Raw genomic sequence first — 23,039 nt, forward strand, 5'->3', positions numbered from 1 at the left:
ACCCCTTGTGAAAGACATTGTTTTGTAGGGGCCATCTAGGCCCAACTGTCATAAAGACGCCATCTGGAGAGCAAGACATTGCTGCGTGCAACCTTTTTAACAGATCTAGTCCCATTACAGTTTCACCACCATTCATTGTCAATAAAAATGGTGAGTAGAGAGTAAAAGGACCGAAAGTCAAAGCAAGCAGTTTAGAAATGGGGCTGACAACTAGCACACCTGAAAACCCAACTGAAACATTATTTTGCCCAGACTGAGACCAGTGTACGGGAAACAGATCTATTCATAGCCCCCGATCAATCAAACATTTCTCCATGGCGCCCTGCAAATCAGCCGTGATATAAGGTCCGCACTGATCGACAGGCACCAGAACTGGTCCCTTGCCCTATCGTTGGCTGTCCTAGTTGTGAGACAGCCCCGTCACCTCATCCATGTCGTAGTCCTCATTATAGTACTGTCTGCTCTGAGGGGCATCAAAATAATTCCCACTCTGTCTATATCCTGAAGCATTCTCTGACTGCATCTGTTACCGGCCTCCACCTCCTCCTCCTCCTCCTCCTCTTCCTCGAAACCCGCGGCCTCCTGGTGCTGCTTTGTTCTGCCACAATTCCAGACACTCATTCTGCCAATTTTTTACAGTACGCACACTGGTTGTACCCAACAAGTGAGCCGGAACCACCACCTCTACCAGCCCTGTGACTGTTTGAGTGAGGTGGTCTCTGGACTAGCCCCTAACCCCTACCTCGCAATCTGCTGCAGCAACACCCTTGTCTTCAAATCCTTTGTCTATTTCTCCACTTTCTCCTTATCCTCATTGTCTCTATGGAGCATATTATCAAGACATTATATATATATTATCAAATCCATAAACACCCCCTCAAACCTAGTAAAGTAATCTGATATGCTCTCATCCTTTTTCTGACGACATGCAGTCAACTTATCCCAGTCCACCTTCCTCAGCGGGATAAGGGAGTGCATGTACGTTATAATCCTGCCCGCAATGCCATCAACTCTGTTTTTGACTTGTCACCGGGCTTGCACTCCTTGTCCCACACCTTTATTTCGTCCCATGTCCCCCCAGTTCCAGCGCATGATCCTGCGTATGTACCTGTTGCCAGGTATCTACCAGTGCCAACAGTCTAAAAAATAACTCTGTGTCAGCTAACGTCATTATTGTGGAGGAGGCTAGGATCAGGCAACCGGCTCTTTAAAGATAGGTCCTCATTCCTCTTCGAAGGAGTATATATATCCATTGTTATTGAAATCAAGCATCCACCCACTGTCTAATTACTGTGTTCGTGGAATCACTCAGCCCGGGTACTTCGTGATAATATGGGATGAACTTCCCTCATAGGGTGCAGCGTCCCTACTGTTGGAACCTCTGGAGGCAGCCGTTCTCGATAACTTACTAATATCCTCACATTACTAAAAACTTCACCTGGGGCCATAGCAGTAGCATACACCCTGTCCCGTATGTCATAAATTGCTTGTGGTGCGACACCCCTGTAACATTGTTTTCATAATGCTATCAATGTGGTCGGCATGTGCTTAAGAGAAAGTTGCTGCAAAAATGGCTCATAATCTTTCATCACACTCCACATGTCTTCCACAGTATAAATCGCATTCCGACCCCACAGGGCCACTTGATTCGCCACCATCGTCTTTACTTCAGTACCGACAGCAGAACGCAACAACACCTTCTCTATACGATGGCGTGCTGCTGTCCAATCCCACTCAAACATTCCACGCACAGGCGTATCCACATTCGTCAATGTATGGGGTGTCACATTCAAAGAAGAAAGAGCAGATGCAAAGACAGGTACCATGGCATGAGGGGATAGCACTACAGGGGTGAAAGGGATAGTAGTGGCCGAGGCAGCATCATCAGACAAGATAGTAGGCAAAACAAGAGAACCGACAGCTCCCGCCCCTCCCGCGTGATGAGGCTGATGCAACAGAGCTAGGTACAGGGGAGCCGGAGGGGGCAGACCCAGAGGTTGCGGATGAAGATGTCTGGACTATTGGATATATCTGTTCAGGGGCATAAGGGGTGGCGAACAAGAATCCAAAATTTCTTCAAGAAAATCCTCCTTTTCTTCCATAGTAACATAACATTTTTCGGTCTGCAATCGAAACTTCCTGTCGGCACATTCTATTCCTTACTTTATCTTCCCTCTCTCATATGCCACTACTTTCTGCGTAATTGCTTGCGACTGTCACTTCCTTTCCTCCTTTTCTGCTCTCATACGTTTTTGTTTTGCTTCCTTCTGCCACACTCTTACCGAATCAAACATTGACTGCCTGCTTTTCTTAGCGAACAATTTATCTTGCAAGAAACCCAATTTTTGTTCATCAAACGAGCCAGTAAGTTGCCATTGAAGGTTGGGATTGTCCCTCGTATACTTATGCCACAGCGTGCTAAACATATTAGGGCCAATACCATGCTTGACGTATATGTCAAAATTTGGGGTACCCCCTGGAGGTGCAGGCTGGCTCTCTTCCAATCGGGCATCAGAAAAACGGCATTGGCATCCAAAACACATACATTTACTAAAACAAGGCATCACCACTTTAAAAAGACCCACACTGTTCAAAAACCATACTCCACAATCCAAAGACGATTCCAAGTTCAAGAGGACAGGTTCTAACCCAGACATTTTCAAGCGTGGACCGAATTCTCAGTTGGCCTGGCAGATTGTCTGCAAATGGTCCCGGACGTAGACCACTCACAAGCACTCTGTGTCCCTCAAGGGTCCACAGACCCACCAAGACACTTCAAAATTCCGTTACTAATGAACAATCTGTTACAAACACTTCCACGCAAGCAAACAGTGTTCAAAAATAAACTCTCCATGCCAGAACAGGTCACTTTCGCACACTATCATCACACCTTTGGGTCATCCACAGGCTGCCGTTCAAGGCACTCAACCCGTCGGCTGGTGTCATTCAAGACGGTCCAAAGACCGTTACCAGGCACTGCCCACAGGCCAGTGTCATTTAAATTTGGTGCCACTTCCAAAGAACCTAAGGACAAAGAACCAAAGAACCAAACCACTCACCTGGTGCACTCAGAGTGAGACAAATTATTCTCCACTGACGAATCTCCGGTCCAAACAGTCAAATCCAGGGTTCACCTTCTCAGGATCCCAGCTGGTGACCACTAGCCGCGGATCTGCCAGATCTGAAGGGCGGGGCAGCTGCGAGAACCAAGCTCGGTCTTCAGATGTGGGGCCACAATCCGCCCAACCGACCAGACACCACCCTGGCCCCTGCCACCAGCTGATGGGTGAGGGGGCCACAAATTTGTGGGGTCCCTGTTCAGCCACCAACTGAAGGACAGGGCCACTAAGGGCCCCACAGGTTATATACACAACCACCTACTATGCCTTCCCAAATGAAGAGTCGGTCAGACAGTGGCGAATACAAATGTACTTTATTAGTATATCTCTGCAGAGCGAGCCCAGTCTGACCCACACCCTGTGGTGTTCACCGAGGGACTGACCCCTAACGGTCAGTAATGCACAATTATCCCTCCAAGAAACCCCCAACCACGCCCTCAATGGAAAACTAACATCTCAGGCTGAACATGGAACAATGCGGGCACAGTAGGATGGGCTAACACCTCGCCAGATGGGCACACTATCAGGGGTTCAAGGCCAGGGTGCTGGGTCTCAGCATCCCCTTAACGTGGGAGCAGAAACCTCCCTACAGATAAACATTACACACAGAATGGCTTATTCATTAGTACATCAGAAAGCGGCCTTGGAAAGGCAGGCAGAAAACAATAACGAAATGCAGTATTTTGCTGAGGCAAGCAACGTGAACCTTTTGCGGCCTACTTCGGGTCTAGTTAAAGCAACCTAATAGGAACTGCAAAAGCTAATGGAGTCACAAGTATACATAGGGGCCTACTCATTACTCAGATAGCTAAGCGGGTTGTACAACATGAAATGCAAATTGTGGTGAACAACCTTTACAACAAAACTTTTACAACGCACTACCATTACAACGCAGTCATTACAACGCAAACCATTACAACGCATTACGCTGGGGGGCTCTCTAGGATAGGGAATACGTTTAATTTACTATCCAACACCTTCCCTAGTCCACGGGGACTGGAGTTGGAATAGTAAATTAAACTTTTCACTATCCAGCACCCCAAAGCCCTATGTGTTGTAAAGGTTTGCGATGTAAAAACCACGTTGTAAAGGCATGCGTGGTAAAAGTATGCGTTGTAACGTCATACATCCGCAAATTCTATCTAATTAGCCACGCAATGCTAACCTAACATACTTATGACATCATGTGACAGGAAGCAATACGCAAATAGTGATTTTAAGACTAAAAGGACCAGTAGCCTGTTCCCTAAACACCCTGGGTTGCGTCCTGGACTTCAATATCCTGTCACAACACACAAATTCAGCACATTAACGCACCAACCTCTCTACATGTACATCCATGGCAGCCCACCAATATGCTTCCCTGATCCTTTCCTTTGTCTTGGCAATGCCCATGTGCGAGGTGCATTCTTTACTAGCTTATCCCTTACTTCAAGGGGTGCAACCAACTTACTACCACGCATGAGGAGACCATCCTCTACCGTCAGATCTTCCCTCACTCGCCAAAAGCCTTTGAGGACCTCTTCACAGTCCTTCTTCTAACACCAACCACCTGTGACCATGGTTAGGACTTTCCACCAAGTCTAAATCGATCATGTGATGATCCCTCCACTCTCTCTCGGAAATCAACCCTTCAATAATCACACACACATTAATTTCTTCCTCCAGTTCTTCACCTCCAAACCACTCAACATCATCTGTCGTTTCACACTCCACACCCCGAGTCTTGACAGAAAGCCTGCCAGACCTGTGGAGCCACAACCCACTTCCGTATCCCATGGGAGACAAAGTCAATGCCTTTCTTGGAGAAGACCTCCCTAAGAGGTTTATAGTCAGTAAGAATTCTGAATCTTTTCCCCCACAAAACCTTTCTCAGCTTGCGCACCGCCCAGAAAGCACCCAGAGCTTCGTTTTCCACAACAGAATAGTTGCATTCAGCACCCCTCAAGGGCCTAGAGATGAAAATAATCATTTTATCCTCCATATCAACCTTCTGCGAAAGAACTGCCCCTAACTCCTTTGAGCTGGCATCAATCATGAGATAAGATACCTTTGTGGGGTCAAAACCTCCTAGACAAGGTGTTTTATTCAGATGTTTCTTAATGCACTCAAAGTCTTCCTCACAGCCCTTGGACCAAACAAATGTGCTTCCCTTCTTGAGGAGAGACCTCAAACTGGCGGTTTTCCCTGCAAAGTTCAGAACAAATTTGTGATAAAATTCAGCCATGCCCAGAAACTTTACAAACTCTTCTTTGTTTAAAGGGGTGCGCAAATTACAAAGGGTGTTTACCTATGTGTCTGGGTTTGATGCCTGCAAAATACCCTAGGTACTTTAATTCTTTGACATCAAATTTGCACTGGTCAGCCCTAAGGGTGAGGTCAGCATCACGTAACTTCTTCAATACTGACCTCAGCCTCCCATCATGCTCCTCAAGATCTACACCAAAGATAAGCACATCATCCGGGTACACCTTGACATCCTGAAGGCCTGCAAGAATGCCCTTCATCGCCCTCTGAAAAACTGTAGCTGCAGAAATCAGTCCGAAAGGCATTCTTAGAAATCTAAAGGTACCAAAGGGTGTTACACAGGATGTACAGTCCTGGGAGCAGGAGTGAATGTTCTGAATGTTCTGAAGAGGAATGAAGACATCCACAACACTTTCGATGCCGTCACCACCCCGGCAACAGCCTACACCACCGTTCCCATGACCACCACCCGCACCAACCCCCTGCGTACCTAGACAACATCAACGACAACGACACCATCAAGATTATGAACACCGTCCACTCCGGATCCCCGGAAGACCCCTGCCCACAGCACATCTACAACAAAGCCAGCAGCACCATCGCACCCCACCTCTGGAAAACCATCAACATCTCCTTCGAGACAGCGACCTTCCCGGAGAGCTGGAAGCAAGCAGAGATCAACGCCCTACTAAAGAAACCCAAGGCGGACCCCAAGGACCTCAAGAACTTCCGGCCCATCTCCCTGCTCCCATTCCCAGAGAAGGTCATCGAAAAGGCTGTCAACATACAACTGACCAGCTTCCTTGAAGAGAACAACATCCTGGACCCATCCCAGTCAGGGTTCCGAGCAACCACAGCACCGAAACTGCCCTCATCACCGCCACCGACGATATCATGCTCGACAACTGAGAAAACGCGGCCATCATCCTCCTGGACGTGTCAGCCTCTTTCGACACAGTCTGCCACCGCACACTAAGAGCACACCTCCACAATGCTGTAATCCAAGAGAAGGCCCTGGACTGATCACCTCCTTCCTCTCCGGGACAACCCACAGCGTCAGCCTCCCCCTTCCGCTCCGAAGCCACCGAGATCATCTGCAGCGTACCCCAAGGCTCATCTCTCTTGTTCAACATCTATATGGCACCACTCGCCCACGTCGCCTAACAGCATGACCTAAACATCATCTCCAATGCCGACGACAACCAGCTGATCTTCTCGCTCACCAAAGACCCCCACACCGCCAAAACCAACCTCCATGAAGGAATGAAGGCCATCGCCGACTGGATGAGGAACAGCCGACTGAAGCTAAATTCGGACAAGACGGAGGTCCTCATCCTCGGCTCCACCCCCTTGGCTGGAATGACTCCTGGTGGCCAACGGCACTAGGAGCCCCCCTACACCCACCAACCACGCACGAAACCTAGGGGTCATCCTTGACTCCACACTCTCCATGACAAAGCAGGTCAACGCTGTCTCCTCCTGCTTCAACACTCTCCGCATGCTTCGCAGGATCTTCAAGTGGCCCCCCACCAAAACTAGAAGGACGGTCTCCCATGCCCTCGTCAGCAGCAGACTGGACTACGGCAACGCACTCTACCCAGGAGCCCCAGCCAAACTCCTGAAATGACTCCAATGCATCCAGAACGCCTCAGCATGCCTGATCCTCGACATCTCCCATCGCGGCCACATCACACCCCAGCTGAATGACATGCACTGGCTCCCCATCAACAAGAGAATAACCTTTAAGCTCCTCACCCACGCACACAAGGCACTCCATGACACTGGACCAGCGTACCTCTACAGACGGCTCAGCCTCTACAATCCCCCCCACCAGCCCCACTCCGCAGACCACGCCCTCGCCACCGTCGCCTGCATTTGAAGAATGACCGCAGGTGGCAGATCATTCTCCCACCTCGCCGCCAAGATGTGGAACACCCTCCCCATCCACCTATGGCAGTCGGAAGACATTCTAAACTTCAGGAGACTCCTCAAAACCTGGCTCTTCGAACAGTAGCAGCACACCCCTTATTGCCTTGAGACCCTCACAGGTATGTAGTGCGCATTACAAAGGCTATGATTGATTGATTGATTGAAGCCCGGCCTGGGCTTCAATCGACAAACATGAACATTGCCTGTGCCATCTTTTTTAGCGAGGGCCTATGCGTGCGTGTAAGCTGCAACCATTTTAGACATCGCGGCCATTTTGTACCTTCCTGGTCACCTATGTGTCAACCCGAGCTCGCTATCATCCCCCAGCACTCTGACCAAGCTTGAACAAATGTACTGGGGTTGTAAAACCTTGTCATCATGACAAAGCCCCGGAGTCACTTCCCGTACCAAACCCGTTTGTCCTTTCATCCTCCATGCACGGGCAAGCCCTTTTGATAACCTCCTTCACCGCACCTGGCTACTCAAGCCGATCCCAGGCACTAACCGACCCCTGTGGACATGTTTCATTACCCACACACGGCAGGGCTTGTTTCACTGACAAAGGGGCCTGATTTCATCAATGACATGAACCCTTAGATCTGACCGATTACACATGTTTTTAGATCCTGTCAGAATGTCCAGCTGCGAGATAACGATCATCTGTTAGATCTGGGTGGGGGACGATTGCTGCTGGGTTTGTGTGAGAACCTGCCTGAGGTGGGGATTCCAAGAATGTTTTACCATGCTAATAAACTGGTGCAATTTGTATAAAAGACCAAACCACGTGGATGCAATTAGAGCACCTCCCGACGACATCCCGGTGTCTGAGTTGATGTGTTCTCCTCTGGAGTAATAAACCTGTTTCTTGCCTTTCAGTTGCCAGCGCCCGCCTCGTTATTTTGATAGATATCTATAAGGTGAATAAAAGGTGTTTTGCGCCGGGCAGCATAGGTGGTCTCAGGAGATTTGCTGCTTTTCACAATTGGCGCACCAACGTCGGGGCCCATCAGCGACACGTGGGTCCGGTAGAGAGGTCCTAACGACGGAGTGAACATCTAAAGATTGGGGTATATCTGCCTAAAAGAGACCCTCGTCTGGCTGCCGATCAACTGAACTTCATCGATTCCGAACGGACCTCTCTCGAGTGACCTGCGGTCCTGACTGGGACCTTACAGGAATGCCGCACTGATTGTTGGAGTAAGAGGACAAACGGGCGCTGGAAGGGGAAGACGAAGACCTGTCCATACGGTCCGGGTAAGGTCGTGAAAAATCGGTTTCAATGTATTTGATTGATTGATTGTTTGAATAGTTTGATCGAATACTAGTATTCCCCTTTAAAGTTATTTGAGACATTCCCTGCTTGCAAACAACAGAGAAGAAGGAATATTATCTCTCTTTGCAGACAGCGAAGGACAGGTAGTGCAGGCTTTTTGCCTAACATTGATTGTTTGAGATATTCGCTTTGACCTTTAATACGTCATGCCTGTTTTCTCTAGATTGTTTGGTAATTGTTTTGGACCGGACCGTTTATTAGAGGTTAGTCATCCGGCACCGCCGGAAGGCACCCCTAATAAGGACATGTACGTAAAATATGGATTAGCCACTGTAGCTTATAGTAAACTATGGCATAAATGCACTAGGAAGGACCGGGAAAATCAGTGGCCACTGACGGGATCTTTCAACCCCGATAAAACAGAAACGCTAGAAATAGCTCTTCACAAAAAGAAAACTACGCCAGCCATGCTTGACAGTTTTGGTTTGTGGCAGAAAGAAGCAGCCCAACGAAAGAAAAGAAACAACGCCAGATTTGATAGAGAGATGCAAAAATCAGCTCATGAAGCTTGTAAAAAGTTAGAAGAAGACATAAAAGAAAGAGAAACTGATAGAAAGGAACAAGAGTCAATGATTTCAGGTCAATACCCTGTTAGAACGCCCTCGACTCTTTACCCCGAGATACCAACGAAACAAAAAGTAGATGACGATTTGTTTTTAGGTCCTCCGATCATCTACATGCCACCTCCTTATGCCCCCATTCATCCTGTAGTACAACGTCATGAATCCCAAAACATAGTCGAAGGCAGCACCATTGCTTGGTCCCCATAGCCTCTGCACCGACCGAGTCTCTTGTGCCTAATGCCTCATCAAAAAACGCGTCAGTAGGAGTTGAATCAAAAGAGAAAGGGTTGCCGAGGATCCCACGATTAAGTAAAAACGAACAAGCAGGCATCGATAAAATAGTTAAAACACTTGTAGATAGGAAAGAGACCGAAGAGTATATAACCGACATATGCAACTCCTATGTCGAAAACCACAAGTGACACTTCATTGTGCGTCTCTGTTATCACACTCTCACTGCTTACGAAGAAAAGTACAAGGATGTAGGGCCCGAACGACTAATTGCTCTTTATAGGAAAGTAGATACGGGAGATGAAAATGACTGTGACGTGGCGGAACTCTTCTCGTACACACTAGAGGTATTCCTCCATCTCATAGAACAAGGATGGGCAGTTAAGGACAAGACATCTATAATGACAGGGCCCCCGATAGAAAAACCAGATAACATTATGCCAATAAAGGAGGCTGCCCCTTATTGGGTCCCCCCTAGAGGACAAGGGAACAATGATGATATAAACCATAAGGACGCTAAAGGAAGGGCGGTCTACAGTTGGGTATATCAGCCATGGAACAGACAGGACATTCTAACGTTCCGTAAATCTTCGCCGGATTTACGTAAGAATCCCACCGCATTTTACACAGAATTAGGTACCGCTCTGGGATCAACCATCATGACACTCGCCGACATCGACTTATTCTTTGGGCTATGTCTGCCAGCGGATGGTGGAAACAAATTAGGAAAATAGACCACACAGAGCTGCTCGGCCACACCAGGGAACAACTCGGTGTTCTAGACAAGCAGCGAAACCCTGGTCAGAAACCGGTAAAAACTATATTAGATCTCCCGACAAGATAGTACAGAAAGTAAAAACTATGATCCCGGAGAAAAAGATCGACTGGTCCATTGTAATCGCGTGCCGCCAGAAACCACAAGAGGATGTCTCGGAGTATTTCTCCAGATTCGAAACAGTGTTCTCCAATTACAGCGGACAAGACATGTCCACCGCAACCGGACACCACTTGTTTGTACAGAATTATGTTAAGGGACTGCTACCGGAAGTATCGCAGAAGCTGCAGACCTGCGAAACCAGCGGCCATCCTCCAGATGGCCCAGTACTATGAACACCAAAAAAATGAAATTGATAGTGCTACAGAAAAGAAAAAGAAGGGCTTGAAGGAAAGGGTAATGATAGCGCAGCTTCAAGGGGTGAATACAGGAATGGAGCAATATAAGGGAGGATACCAGCAGAATACCCCTAGGACGCAGCCGCCCTGATGTAGTTCATTAACGCCATATACAGGACGTCAAGATTTACGACATGATCAATGCGCGTTTTGTAAGGAGTACGGACACTGGAAATCCCAATGCCCGATTCTGCTAGGAATCGGTAGGGTCAGAGGGGTGAGGGAAATAATAAGCGGACAGAAATGAAGCGGACGTGGGAGAGGTTACACAAATGAAGCTAGCGTGGAAAGGCCAGGAAGAGCGAACGCATTTGATCATCCCAGACAGAATCAATACCAACAGTCAGATTATGACAACACGTACGACTTTGCGTAGGACAGCCAAGGGCAAGGGAGGGATCCAGTCGAGCTCTATGTTGATCCGCAATGCCCTTATGTTACCGCAAAGGTTCTGGGCACAGAGTCGCCATTTTTGGTAGACACAGGAGCAACACGTAGTGCACTATACAAACGACTGATTCCAAGGGCACCCTTGTCTGGCTCACATGTGACTTCAATAGGATTTGACGGTATTCCCTCCACCATCCCTTTGACCAATATCATCGAGACAACATTCCTTCTCTCTTCCAACACCCCAGACGCCATTATGGGTCTCGATCTGTTGAAACATTTCTGTGCAACTATCAGATGTTCACCGGATGGGGTACGGGTCATCTTATATGACAACCACCAACACCCGAGAGATAATCCTTCCCAACACATGTATCCCATTTCCAAGACAGACACATCCCTACTGGACATTTTGCCATCACATCTGTGGGCTAGGGCTGATTCAGACGTAGGACGAATGATGATTGACCAAGTACACGTGACAATACGACAAGATGCAACTTTACCGAAAGTACCGCAGTACAAGATATCGCCAGAGGGTGAGAAAGCACTGACCGAAATCATATACTCACTGGTAGAGGCAGGTGTAGTAGAAGAGGTAGTGAGCAATGGCCCACATGCATCATTGTGTCATTTTGCATTTCTTAATTTGCGAAAAATAAGGAATCGCAAATTAAGAAGTGCAAAATGCTATGCATCATTTTTTTCGGTATTTCTTTGTGATTCGGTAAAAATCGCAATTTTTACCGAATCCCAAAGAAATACCGAATTCTTAAGTTAATTTTCGCAATTCCCATTGATTCCTATGGGCCAAAAGGTCAATGCAAATTGCGAGTGGCACTTAGAAAATTTCATGGGTGCAGGGGGGGGTCCAAAGGACCCCCCCATGCACCCCTGAAATGTATTTTTCGCGTCATGTTTCACACACACATGTCCTAAGGACATGTGTGTGTGAAACATGAATGTTGAAAAAAAAACATTCAAAGCATTTTAAACACTTTTTCCAAATTTACCGAGTGGTTCAACCACTCGGTAAATTTGGAACCCTAATTGCGAATTTCCACTTGTCAAAGTAATGATGCATTGCTTTTAAGAAGTCGCACATCTGCGACTTCTTAAAAGCACCCGCAATTTTAGAACTTGCAACAATGTTGCGAATTCTAAAATTGCTTCATGCATCCCAAAAAGCACTTTTGCATTCGCAAACGGCCGATTTTAAGGAATCGCACCGTTTGCGAATGAAAAAGTGCTTGATGCATGTGGGGCAATGTTTGTAACAGTCCTATTTTACCGATCATAAAGAGACAGGGAGAGGGAGATGGGAAAGCCTACCGCTTTATTATCGACCTGCGGGAGATAAACAAAATTGTAGTGCCACAGTACCCAGTAGTTTCTGACATCACCACCATCCTGACCCTAATTCCGTCCACTGCTACCACTTTCACCATCATCGATCTCAAAAATGCCTTCTTCTCCATACCTATTCACCAAGACAGCTGCTACCTTTTCATATTTACCCTAAGATCCCGCTCATATAGATTTTGTAGAGCACCCCAGGGGAACACAGAGAGCGCAAGCATCTCTAGCCAGGTGCTCAAAAGACAGTTGGACGCTGTACAATTGCCAGACGGGGTGGCGTTGACACAATATGTAGACAATATCCTTCTAGCAGCAGACACCACTCTAATAGTCTTCACGGCCACCATCCAACTACTACATTTCCTTGCAGAAAATGGTCTCAAGGTTTCCCGAAAGAAATTGCAGTTCTGCAAACCACAGGTAACATATTTAGGTCACCTCACACCCGACAGGATCCAGACAATACTAGACACTCCCGTTCCCAAAAATCAGAAACAAGTCCACTCTTTGATAGGTCTCACCTCATTCTGTCGACAATGGTTGCCGAACTTTAGCCTCATTGTTAAACCCCTTCTCTCCCTCCTAGCCAAAGACATCCCCTCACCTCTCCCCTGGACACCTGAATGCCAGTCAGCATTCAAAGAATTACGGGATGCCCTTTGTTCGGCACTTGTTCTAGGAACCCCAGACTACTCCAAACTATTCTTTCTCTACACACATGAAAGGGAGGGATGTGCATTATCCGTCTTAACACAGTCAATTGGTCACAAACATCGCCCTTGTGCATATTTCTCTGCCACCCTCGACCCAGTAGCTAGAGCGCTGCCAGCGTGCTTGCGCGCTATGGCAGCTGCAGCAGTGTCCATATGCCAGAGCGAAGGAATAGTGCTCTCCAACCCAATCACTGTGTTAGTACCTCATGTAGTCGACACACTACTCAACCAGACCAAAACCCAACACTTGACTAGCACCCGACAAAAAGGATACGAGCTGACCCTGCTGGCACCACACATCACTCTGAAGCGATGCACCACTCTCAATCCAGACACATTGCTACCCCTACCCGAAAATGACCCTAGTGTGACACCACTGCACGATTGCGTGACACTCACTGATGAACAAACAAAGAGTAGAGTGGATCTCAGAGACACTGCCCAAACCATTCTAGAAACAGCCCGCATTGCCCAACGATCCGCCCAAGAAGCAGAACTCATTGCCCTCACACGAGCATGCATTTTAGCAGCTGGGACGGCAGTAAACATCTACACGGACAGTCAATACGCCTTTGGGGTGGTTCACCATTTTGGGCTCCTGTGGAGAGAAAGAAGGTTCCTGACTTCACACGGCACACCCATCCTGCATGGAAATCTAGTCTCCGCCTTGACAGAAGCAATCCTCCTCCCCAAGCAGCTAGCAGTGATTAAATGTCAAGCACATAAGAACGTGACTGATCTCATTGGACAGGGAAATGCACTAGCCGACGTTACTGCCCGATCCACAGCCAAGGACAGAACCACAACACGAATGTACGTGACCAAGTCACAAGCTGAACAATGGACTGACGCTAGAACAACTGTAAGGGACATACAAACGACAGGCACACAAGAAGAACTGACCGAGTGGGCACGGGTGGGACTAAAAGACGAGGAAGGCTGCTGGAGGACAAAAGACGGAAACAAATGGCTGCTACCCAATGCCTATCTGATCCCCATATTGACCATGGCACATTTACCTGCGCACATAGGATCTGCCCCCATGACCAAACTAATAACCAGAGTATGGCATAACGAAAGATAGCAGAATCGGCAAAACACCTAGTGCAACAATGCATAGTCTGCCTGCAACACAACCCAGGGAAAGGGACAGTAGTACCATGGGGAGGGTTTGGAGTCACTGACCATCCCTTTGAAGTCCTCCAAATGGATTACATCCAACTAGAGAGGTGCCATGGCCTAAAATATGTTCTAGTGATTGTGTGCGCCTTCAGCAAATGGGTGGAGGCATACCCCACCCGCAACAACACCGCCTTAGCTACTGCAAAGGTGTTACTGAAGGAGTTCTTCCCCCGATATGGCCTTGGTAGAATTTTATAGAGCGACAATGGCCCCCACTTCATAGCAGGAGTCATACAGAACATACTGAAGGGGTTGGGGGTAAAGCAAAAGTTCCATGCCGTCTTCCACCCCCAGTCAGCAGGCCTGGTAGAAAGACACAACGCCACACTAAAACTGAAACTTGCAAAGATAGTCGCCACGATCGGGTTGAAATGGCCCGACGCACTCCCATTGGCATTGCTATCAATGCGTTCCACCCCAACCAAACACCGCCTGACCCCGTATGAGGTGGTCTTCGGCAGGCCTATGAACATTTGGGCGGCACCAAAACTAACCTCCATTAATGATGTCCCGGACATACTAATGTCCAATTATTTGTATTAATTGACGAACGAACTAACACATATCCACCAACAGGTGCAGCAAGCCATACCAGACGTTTACAGGGGCCCGGGACATGATATCAAGTTTGGAGATTTCGTGCTGACAAGAAATTTTCAGAGGACGAAGAGTCTGGAACCAGGGTGGACCGGCCCCTGGCAAGTATTGATCACCACCCGAACTGCCCTTCGAGTGGAAGGAAAAAGAAACTGGCTGCACGCTCATCATTGTAAGAAAGTATCTCCAACACTGGCTACCCACGAAGAAGTGGACGTACAAGAAGAACTGCTGACCAAAGATTGACCGGCCCACAGTTGCTACCCAGAAACAGAGACACTTGAACTGGCAGAGTTTCCCGACTCCACCGTACCATCCAAGAAAGGGTACAACTTGAGATCGACAAAAGGAGGGCACTTCGACGAGCAGGCCACTAACTGAGACAAAGGTCTCGGATCGGTAACTAAAATCTACAAATGTTACCAGAAAAAGCACTAGACAAAAGTATGTGGTCCTGCCAGTCATTGAGGCCCTTGAAGATGATGGAAGAACCCGGATGTCCGAAGAACAACCACAAAGACTCCAAAACTGCCAAATTGCACAGCACAAAGAAAATCGCACTTGTAGCAGCATCTCTCACCTGTCTCTTGCTAATGGTCACAGTCTGGATCGTTGAAGAGAGTGCTCATGCTTACAGGACAATGTCACCCACTATGCAACCCACCACAAAGAAAGAACACTATCTGGTGTCACTGTCACCATGTCTCCGAGAACGACACAAAGATTTCTGGAATCATTCTTTCGTACAGCTATTGCACCAGCACAATCTTGCCGCAAATGCCACCAACTGTTGGGTCTGTGGGCTGCTACCTCATGCCACTGAACATTCCATTCCTTTCATCCCTTCACCCTTTTCTGTTCATGGATCCTGGCTCGCCTGTTTAATGCTCCTACAAGAGAGTTACAAAGACAATGCCACCTCCAATGAGACAATCAAACAATTCTACGAGTTCTGGCTGAACAAAACAGGAAGAACGACCGCTCCCTTTTGCCCTCACACCTCCAATGCAACCTTCCCAATGAACATCCCCTCCAACGAGCGAGTAGAAATGCAAGTGTTCAACAACCCAGCCAGACCTACCTTTTCCTATCTGAAGAAAAGAACTTCCGCAACTCTGACAGTGGCCCTATCGGTGGTAAACGTCTCTGGCCTTGTCTGCATTGAAGGCCACGGGACAAAGATCATGGGTCACAGACCATGTCAAATAACAAGAACTCTGAACACTGCCAAGCCCCCTACATTTGTTGCATCACCCAACATGTACTTCATCTGTGGTACCAAAGCCTACACCTGGTTCCCAAAATGCTGGGGGGGCACATGCTACATTGCCTTTGTTCTGCCTCCAACCTACACAGCACCTGCAGAACACGACCGAAAAAGGCGTTCCAAAGACACAGACCAAGCGGACTCTGCCGCATCACAATTCCTCGAGGCAGCAAAAGGACTCGTCCCACTATGGGGTCCGATGGCAAACAGCCGAGCCATCAGGCACCTATCTCAAGCAATTGAAACAGCCTTAAATGTCACAGCTGGCATCCTTACCAACAACACTAACACAAAGTCCTGCGCACTCAAACAACATATATACAACAATGTGATAATACACAAAATCGGAAAGAAATCTGTCCAAAGTCGGTTCTTGGAGTTTCATGAGTATCCCCTTTTATTTGGTCAACAGATCATTGATAATTCACAGCCAGCCGACAGGTGTTTCGTTGTAGGACTGTACACACACAGTTACTACAACTCTTCAGGGCTGGAAAAAATATAAAATGGATGACCTAAGTGACAAGCCTGCCTAAAAAGTTCAAGCGATAGATTTACAAAATGTATACCCAGAAGTGACATTTCTTATTCAGAAACACCTCATCGTGAGGAACCCATAAATTACTTAAGTTCAATGGTCTACTGAGAGTTTGTGAGTGACCAAATCTTACTTATATTTCCAAAAAAGGTTGATTACATATATGCGTCGTGGTAGAGAGTGAAAATTGACACCCGTGTCAAATCTAAACACATTAGATGATTGTACATAAAAAACATTATTTTTTTCTCTTGATAATTGTTTCAATACACATTATTTATTTTATTTTATTTTTAGAGTTTTCTATAGCGCGAACTTGAACCGATAAGGTTATCAGAGCGCTTTACATAGCACCAGTTCCGTTACATATTGTCACAGCAGTTTACATAGAATCAGTTACATTGCACATTTCAGGATCTTGACCCGTTTATGTTATCAGAGCGGTTTACATAAGACAGCATTCGATGTCCAGTGCCCTCCTCCGCCGTGTAGCGGGGGACCTCATCCAGCCCTCCGAAAGTCGTCGAGCTGTCGGGACTAGGCTCCAGGAATTTCAGCTGACCTAGGATCACACGCGTTACAAAAGGTGCAAATGGAAAAGAAAAAAATTGCAAATGTACAAGAGATAGAATCACAAGAGGAGGAGATACAAATGGATATACTCTAGGCCCATACGAAAGTCTTAGTGCATTGTATGTCACTGCATATGTGCCATTATAAGTGCTGATGTGTACAGTAAGGTCAATGTAGTGCCTCTCGAGTGCGAGACCGGCGGCTTCATGTATTCCGTCCAGACATGAAGTAAAGCGTCTGGACGGAATACATGAGGCCACCGGTCTTATAATGGCACATATGCAGTGACATGCAATGCACTAAGATTGAATAACATGTTGGCTGGTGGAAGAAGTGTTGAACGATTAAAGAATAGACCAACATTTCGACGACTTATGGATTAATTATCTTTGGAAACAAGTCTGTATGTCCTCAGATATACTTTTTCATATTGTCTAAATTAGGGATGCGGGCTGACATCCTTACTCTTGGAACACTGCTTTCATTGGCTTTGAATACTGAAGTAAACTATATATTGTATTTCCTGTGCGCCCTACTTCCCTTACTCTCCCACATTTGCTTTACAAGTTTCAGAACTGCTCCAGTGCAGTTAGAACCCGCAGCAGCAGGGGCACTCGCCAGTCTCCAGACAATGTATCAGGATAATGAAAGGAACTGAAGAGTGGTAGATGGTGCTGAGCACAAACTGAAAACTCAACACCAAATGGCAGGAAAAATAGTCAATCTACAGTGAAGTCTTTGTCCTGGTGCACTGTGGACTTAGGAAGGAGTCGTGAGAACTCGAGATTGAAGCCTTCTTTGAACAAAAGCAACTTGCAAACATCAGCACACAACACTAGATGGCAGGAGTAGGCAGAGCATGCGATCTACAACAATGCATACTACAAACATAGTGAGATAACAACTGCTTTTGATTCTCTTAGGATATGATAAAAGAAGCAGTCAATGATCAAAGTACGAAGCAATGCGTTTCCAAAGCAATGTTGTCAGCAATAGAAAGAAGAAGTGATTGCAATTATCTGTTGCCGGATCCAGTTTCTAGCCCCCTGGCCCTATGCAGAGTGGTCCCTACTGGTCAGCAGATTCCGGCTACTGTCCCATTCCTAAAAGCTCGACATTCCGATTTCTTTGCCCCAATTTCCCACCACAAATCTGGTTTAGAGACTATTATCTCTATTCAAACTTAGTTTTATTTTTTATTTATTTACAAAACATGATGCTGGAGCCTCCCCCTTGAGGCACAAGCTGCTCTTATGGAAAGTCACTGTAGGGGAGTTTGAAGGGATAGAGAGGGGTGTACCGGACGTCGTGCCAAAGCATCTTTTGCTCCAGAAACTCCACCGTCTGCAGAGTCAGCACTAAGGTTTCATGCTTGAGAATACTGTGGACGTTCAGGCCTATAGCGGGCACCAGGTTGATGGTTTTCAATGTGGCTGTCGCTTGGAGAATATTTTCAGGCATTTGTTCATCGACATCAGCAATCAGCACAGAGTTCCCCCAGTGCCGGTATCTGGCCATCTCCACAAGGTACTGGGGGTCATCGGTAGGAATGTCCAGAGAGTCGATGACATGGAGATCCCCCTGTGCCAGTTTAGTTGTCAACGCCACCTTCAAACCCAGCACGCGCACTTTCATCGGAAGCATGTAGAAGTAACTGGTGGGGCCCCGGGGCCCGTGGGCCAGACCACCGCCTCTCCAAAGCGGGGAACGAATGCTGCCTTGACGAGCACGACCACTGCCCTTTTGTTGCCAAGGTTTCCTTCCCCCACCTCGCACCTCAGCTCTCGACTTTCGAGTAATTATTGCAATTGCATTATATAGCCTTAGAATGCAAAAGATCATTTACAAATTCACCCCGTACTTTCATATTAAGAAAGAAAAACTTAACCCTATCAGACGCCATTCAGATCTTTCTAGTGGCGATTTCAGATGATTAAAGCACACAAATCATAGTTTTGGCCTGCAGGTGGCGATAGCCGACCACGTCCAGAAATTAGTTTCACATCACAGGAGGGGGATAAAGGTTTGCGGCATTTAAAAAACATATTGTATGGCAAGAATGACAAAATTATGGGACAAAAAAATACAAATTATGGAGCATATTGCCACATGTACAGTGACGATGTTCTTTTTTTATTTTAACACCAAAGAAAATCGGCAAATAAAACCAGCATTGCTTAAGAGCGGATGCCCATTACTCTCAGCGAGTGTGCTCAGACAGAGTGACAGGCGCCGGAAGAACGGAAGCAATGACGGGTAGAAGTGCGAGCAAGGAGGTAACAGCTGGCCAACAACAAGCTCTCGGTATTGCTGGGGCAGGGGGGGGGGCGGGGGAGTGAGTGAGTGGGAGGGAAGCGCTGGCGAAGAGTCGCGCTTAAAGAGCCTGGTGGGGGGGCAGGGCAGCGAGCGAGTCGAACGCATTCCAATGAAGTCTGGTGCGAGGCGTGGGGGGCGGGGGAGCAGGCCTATGGTGTGTGAATGAGGCCAAGAGCGCGCCTGGGGAAGCTTCACGCTCCAGTACACAACATGCATTGTGAGAAATCCGCTTGGTCAAAGAGATTGATTAATAGCCAAAATGTATGGCCCTGCCTTTGTTTACCAACATTTTCTTCCCAAGCTCAATTGTGTTTGTAATTTTGAAAAGTACAGTGTGAGTAGACAAAGAGCATTCCTCAAAGCATAACTCAAGGTATTTCCCATGAACGCGACAAAGCGTAACAGATTATAAGCTACCTCAATGGCTGAATCCTCAGTAGTTAGGCTAATCATATATGACAGGTAGAGAAAAAGGAAGAAAAACGGAAAGGTCATGGTATTAGTAATCCATTATCCAATATTTGGGTACCCCCTATGGGACTTTAGGACAAACTAAAAGAGGTTCTTACCCCAACTCCGGTGATACTTCCAACCCGGAAGGGTAACCTCGTTGTGTGGTGAGAGCGGTATAGTAATCACTGCAAAGTAATTAATGCCACAAATTCAGAGATAAAATAGCTAGGGGTACGTACGTCAAGTAAAACTTCAAATTATATGCAATTAAAATCTAGTAGAAGTACGGAAGACACTGGACCAGTGTTCATTTGAACAGACACGTCGAATATTAAACTATACAACTTAGGCGCGAATGTAACTCGTAGTTATTAGCCCCATCGTTATTGAGAAACTGCACAGTGCTTCATATGATACCAAACCATATTAAATATAAGGAAACACATCATCACAGGAGGTCGAAAAATGCCCCACAGCCTACAAAATACTCCCATATTGTATCTTAACCATCAAGACCTCCGTAATCATACGTATCGTCTTACCCAATATCTGTTTAAAATAATCTAAAAAACGCCAGTTAATCCGCAATTTTACGCATTCCAATATTCGGAAAATCCATTATTTACAGCCAATATAAATTCCTTCAAAAGACACATGGGTACGTGTGGTATCTTTCTCTGTAAAATGGATAAACATAACATTAGTCCGTATTGCCAAACGTAAGGAACGGTAAATAATTATGTTCAACAAGGATGTCGCGAAAGTCAATTAAACTTTCTACGAGGGTTCGGGAAATTACCTGCGGCCGAATCGCCCTCGCTTCACTGGCGTCTATTACCCGGAAGTGACTCAGGCCCGACTCGGAAGCGGATATAAATCCGGTCGCATGTCCAGAGTCTAGACCACTGAACCGATAAGGTGTAATGCCCAATTAGACTGAATTCTCGTTTCAGTCTGTGTGCTGAATGTGAGGAGGAAAGAGGGGCCAATGTTCTATTAAGGTACCGAATTCCTGTTCTTTCTTTGACATAATGACCATCGATCAGGCGGAAAAAATAAAACACAAAACCAATTTACATAAAAAGATAAAATGAAAATAGAATCAACCAAATGTATGTCCAAGGGGGAATTAAAAAATGTTTTTTAAATAAAGTGGCATATTTCGCAATAGTCGAGGGTTTCTTTGAAAGTTCCGAAACAGAGTCAAAAGAGAATCTGGACTGGTCGGCCAAACGAGTCTGCAAATCAGGCATCGATAAATCAGCAGGATAGGTGTAGTTCAGCTCATCAATGTTAGCAACAGGAATAGTATTTAATAAAGGACTGGAAATAGCAGGCATCTCGAGGGACACCTCCTGTTCTGCACCAGAAGTAATAGCCAGCACAGAGTGCCTCACCATGGAAGGACAGGATACAGCCGGTGTCATGCTATGAAGAATCGGCCACCCTGTGTGTCTTGAAATTGTCAATTGAGATAAATCTGTTTTCCTTACGACCTGGAAGTGGTGGTAAAATGACTGTTCTTGTGCCCTTCACTCCAAGAACTTGAACCGGTGCACGATATGAGGGACCAAACTCTTTCTTGTTATCGATCTTCTCTGGAACCAGTTCTCCAACTTGGGGTAGCCAGCCAACTACCGGGATCTGCAACGCATCATCCGATGTGGAGGGCAAATGTTCCTTAGCTAGACTGTCTCTGGTCTTTTGTAGATCCTGTAAAACATTGCAATGTTCATCTACGTCAAAGGCCGCGGCCTGGGCCTTGCAGTCTAGACCGTCGAGGTCAGGTACATACATCTTGATACCAAAGAGCATTTTGTAAGGGGTCCGCCCACCCAGAGACCTTCTAGGGAGATTATTAAGCGCACACTGCACGCCATTGAGGTGGTCTAACCAGTTTCTGCCAGTGCCTATAACTCGAGCTGTCAAAGATTGCTTTAAGTCACGGTTCATTCGTTCCACTACACTATTACCCTCGGGTCTGTACGGACTCGAAAACTTGACTTGGACCCCCAACGAAACCATAGCAACCTTATACGCCTTAGAGGCGAAAGCCGGACCCTGATCCGAATGGAAGGTACCACAGGCAAAAATCCCTATAAAGACTCACAAATCCTTGATGACAGTCCGTGAATCAGCGCTCCGATGTGGCCATACCCACACAAAGCGTGTGCATGAATCAACTGCTACCAAGATGTACTTGTATGCAGTATCAGAAGAAAATGGACCGCAGTGATCCAAATAAACGCAACCAAGCGGTTTATTAGAGATGTACAACTGTGTCTGAGGCGGACGCGCAGCAGTTGAAGGTTTAATCTGCTGGCAAATGTCACATTGAAGGACATAATCGCGCGTCTGTTTGTACAGTCCCCGCCACCAGAACCTTTGTTGTAGCTGAGTTACAGTGGCTGAGATGCCCGCATGCGCAGACGCCACACCTTCATGAGCCGCTGTAATCAAAGCAGCCCTGCGATCCGAGTTGGGAACTAGACGTTGGCCAACATCAGGAATTTTCACATAAGGAACCTTATCGGGACTTAAGTGGTATGTGTACTTCGAAGTGAACCCCGTAGGATATTTACCTCCCTTCTCGGTGGTAGCAACAGCTGCCAATATGTCATCATCTATCCTGCTTTTGGACCTCATGACTGCTGCTACTAAGTATTTCGATACCGCTGACTTCGCTGCTTCATCAGCAAGCGAATTACCAACAGCGTGGACCCCCACGCGCTGATGGCCGAGAGTATGAATCACAAACACGAGTGGCAACTTCTCTTTAAGTTCCGCCACTCGGACCCAGATCATTTTATGTTTTATTGTGCTACCTTTGGGATCACGAAATTCATTCTGAATCCAAAAGAACAAGTTTTCATTGTAAGACTGGACACAGTAGTAAGAGTCACTTACGATCAAAGTCGTCACACTAGGATCTGCGTACTCCAATGCAAGCATCAGAGCACGAAGCTCTGCTAATTGTGCGGTGCAGTCCCCAAGCGTCTGCGTGTGCACGACACTGGACTTGAACTCATCGTTCACCATGGCACCGACCACAATGG

The 23,039-nt window shown here is 46.9% G+C and overlaps 1 protein-coding gene across 1 annotated transcript; it reads right to left on the reverse strand.

Moving 5' to 3' along the window:
• Positions 1 to 18,398: 18,398 nt before the first annotated feature.
• On the reverse strand, positions 18,399 to 19,056 carry LOC147737991 (large ribosomal subunit protein uL4m-like). The gene has a single exon (XM_086925009.1). The coding sequence runs from the start codon at positions 19,054 to 19,056 to the stop codon at positions 18,466 to 18,468; it is 591 nt and encodes a 196-aa protein (XP_086781135.1). The 3' UTR covers positions 18,399 to 18,465.
• Between the last annotated feature and the right edge of the window lie 3,983 nt (positions 19,057 to 23,039).

This window comes from Lissotriton vulgaris, chromosome 1_1 (genome assembly GCF_964263255.1).
Source record: "Lissotriton vulgaris chromosome 1_1, aLisVul1.2, whole genome shotgun sequence".
Taxonomy (NCBI): Eukaryota; Metazoa; Chordata; class Amphibia; order Caudata; family Salamandridae; genus Lissotriton; species Lissotriton vulgaris.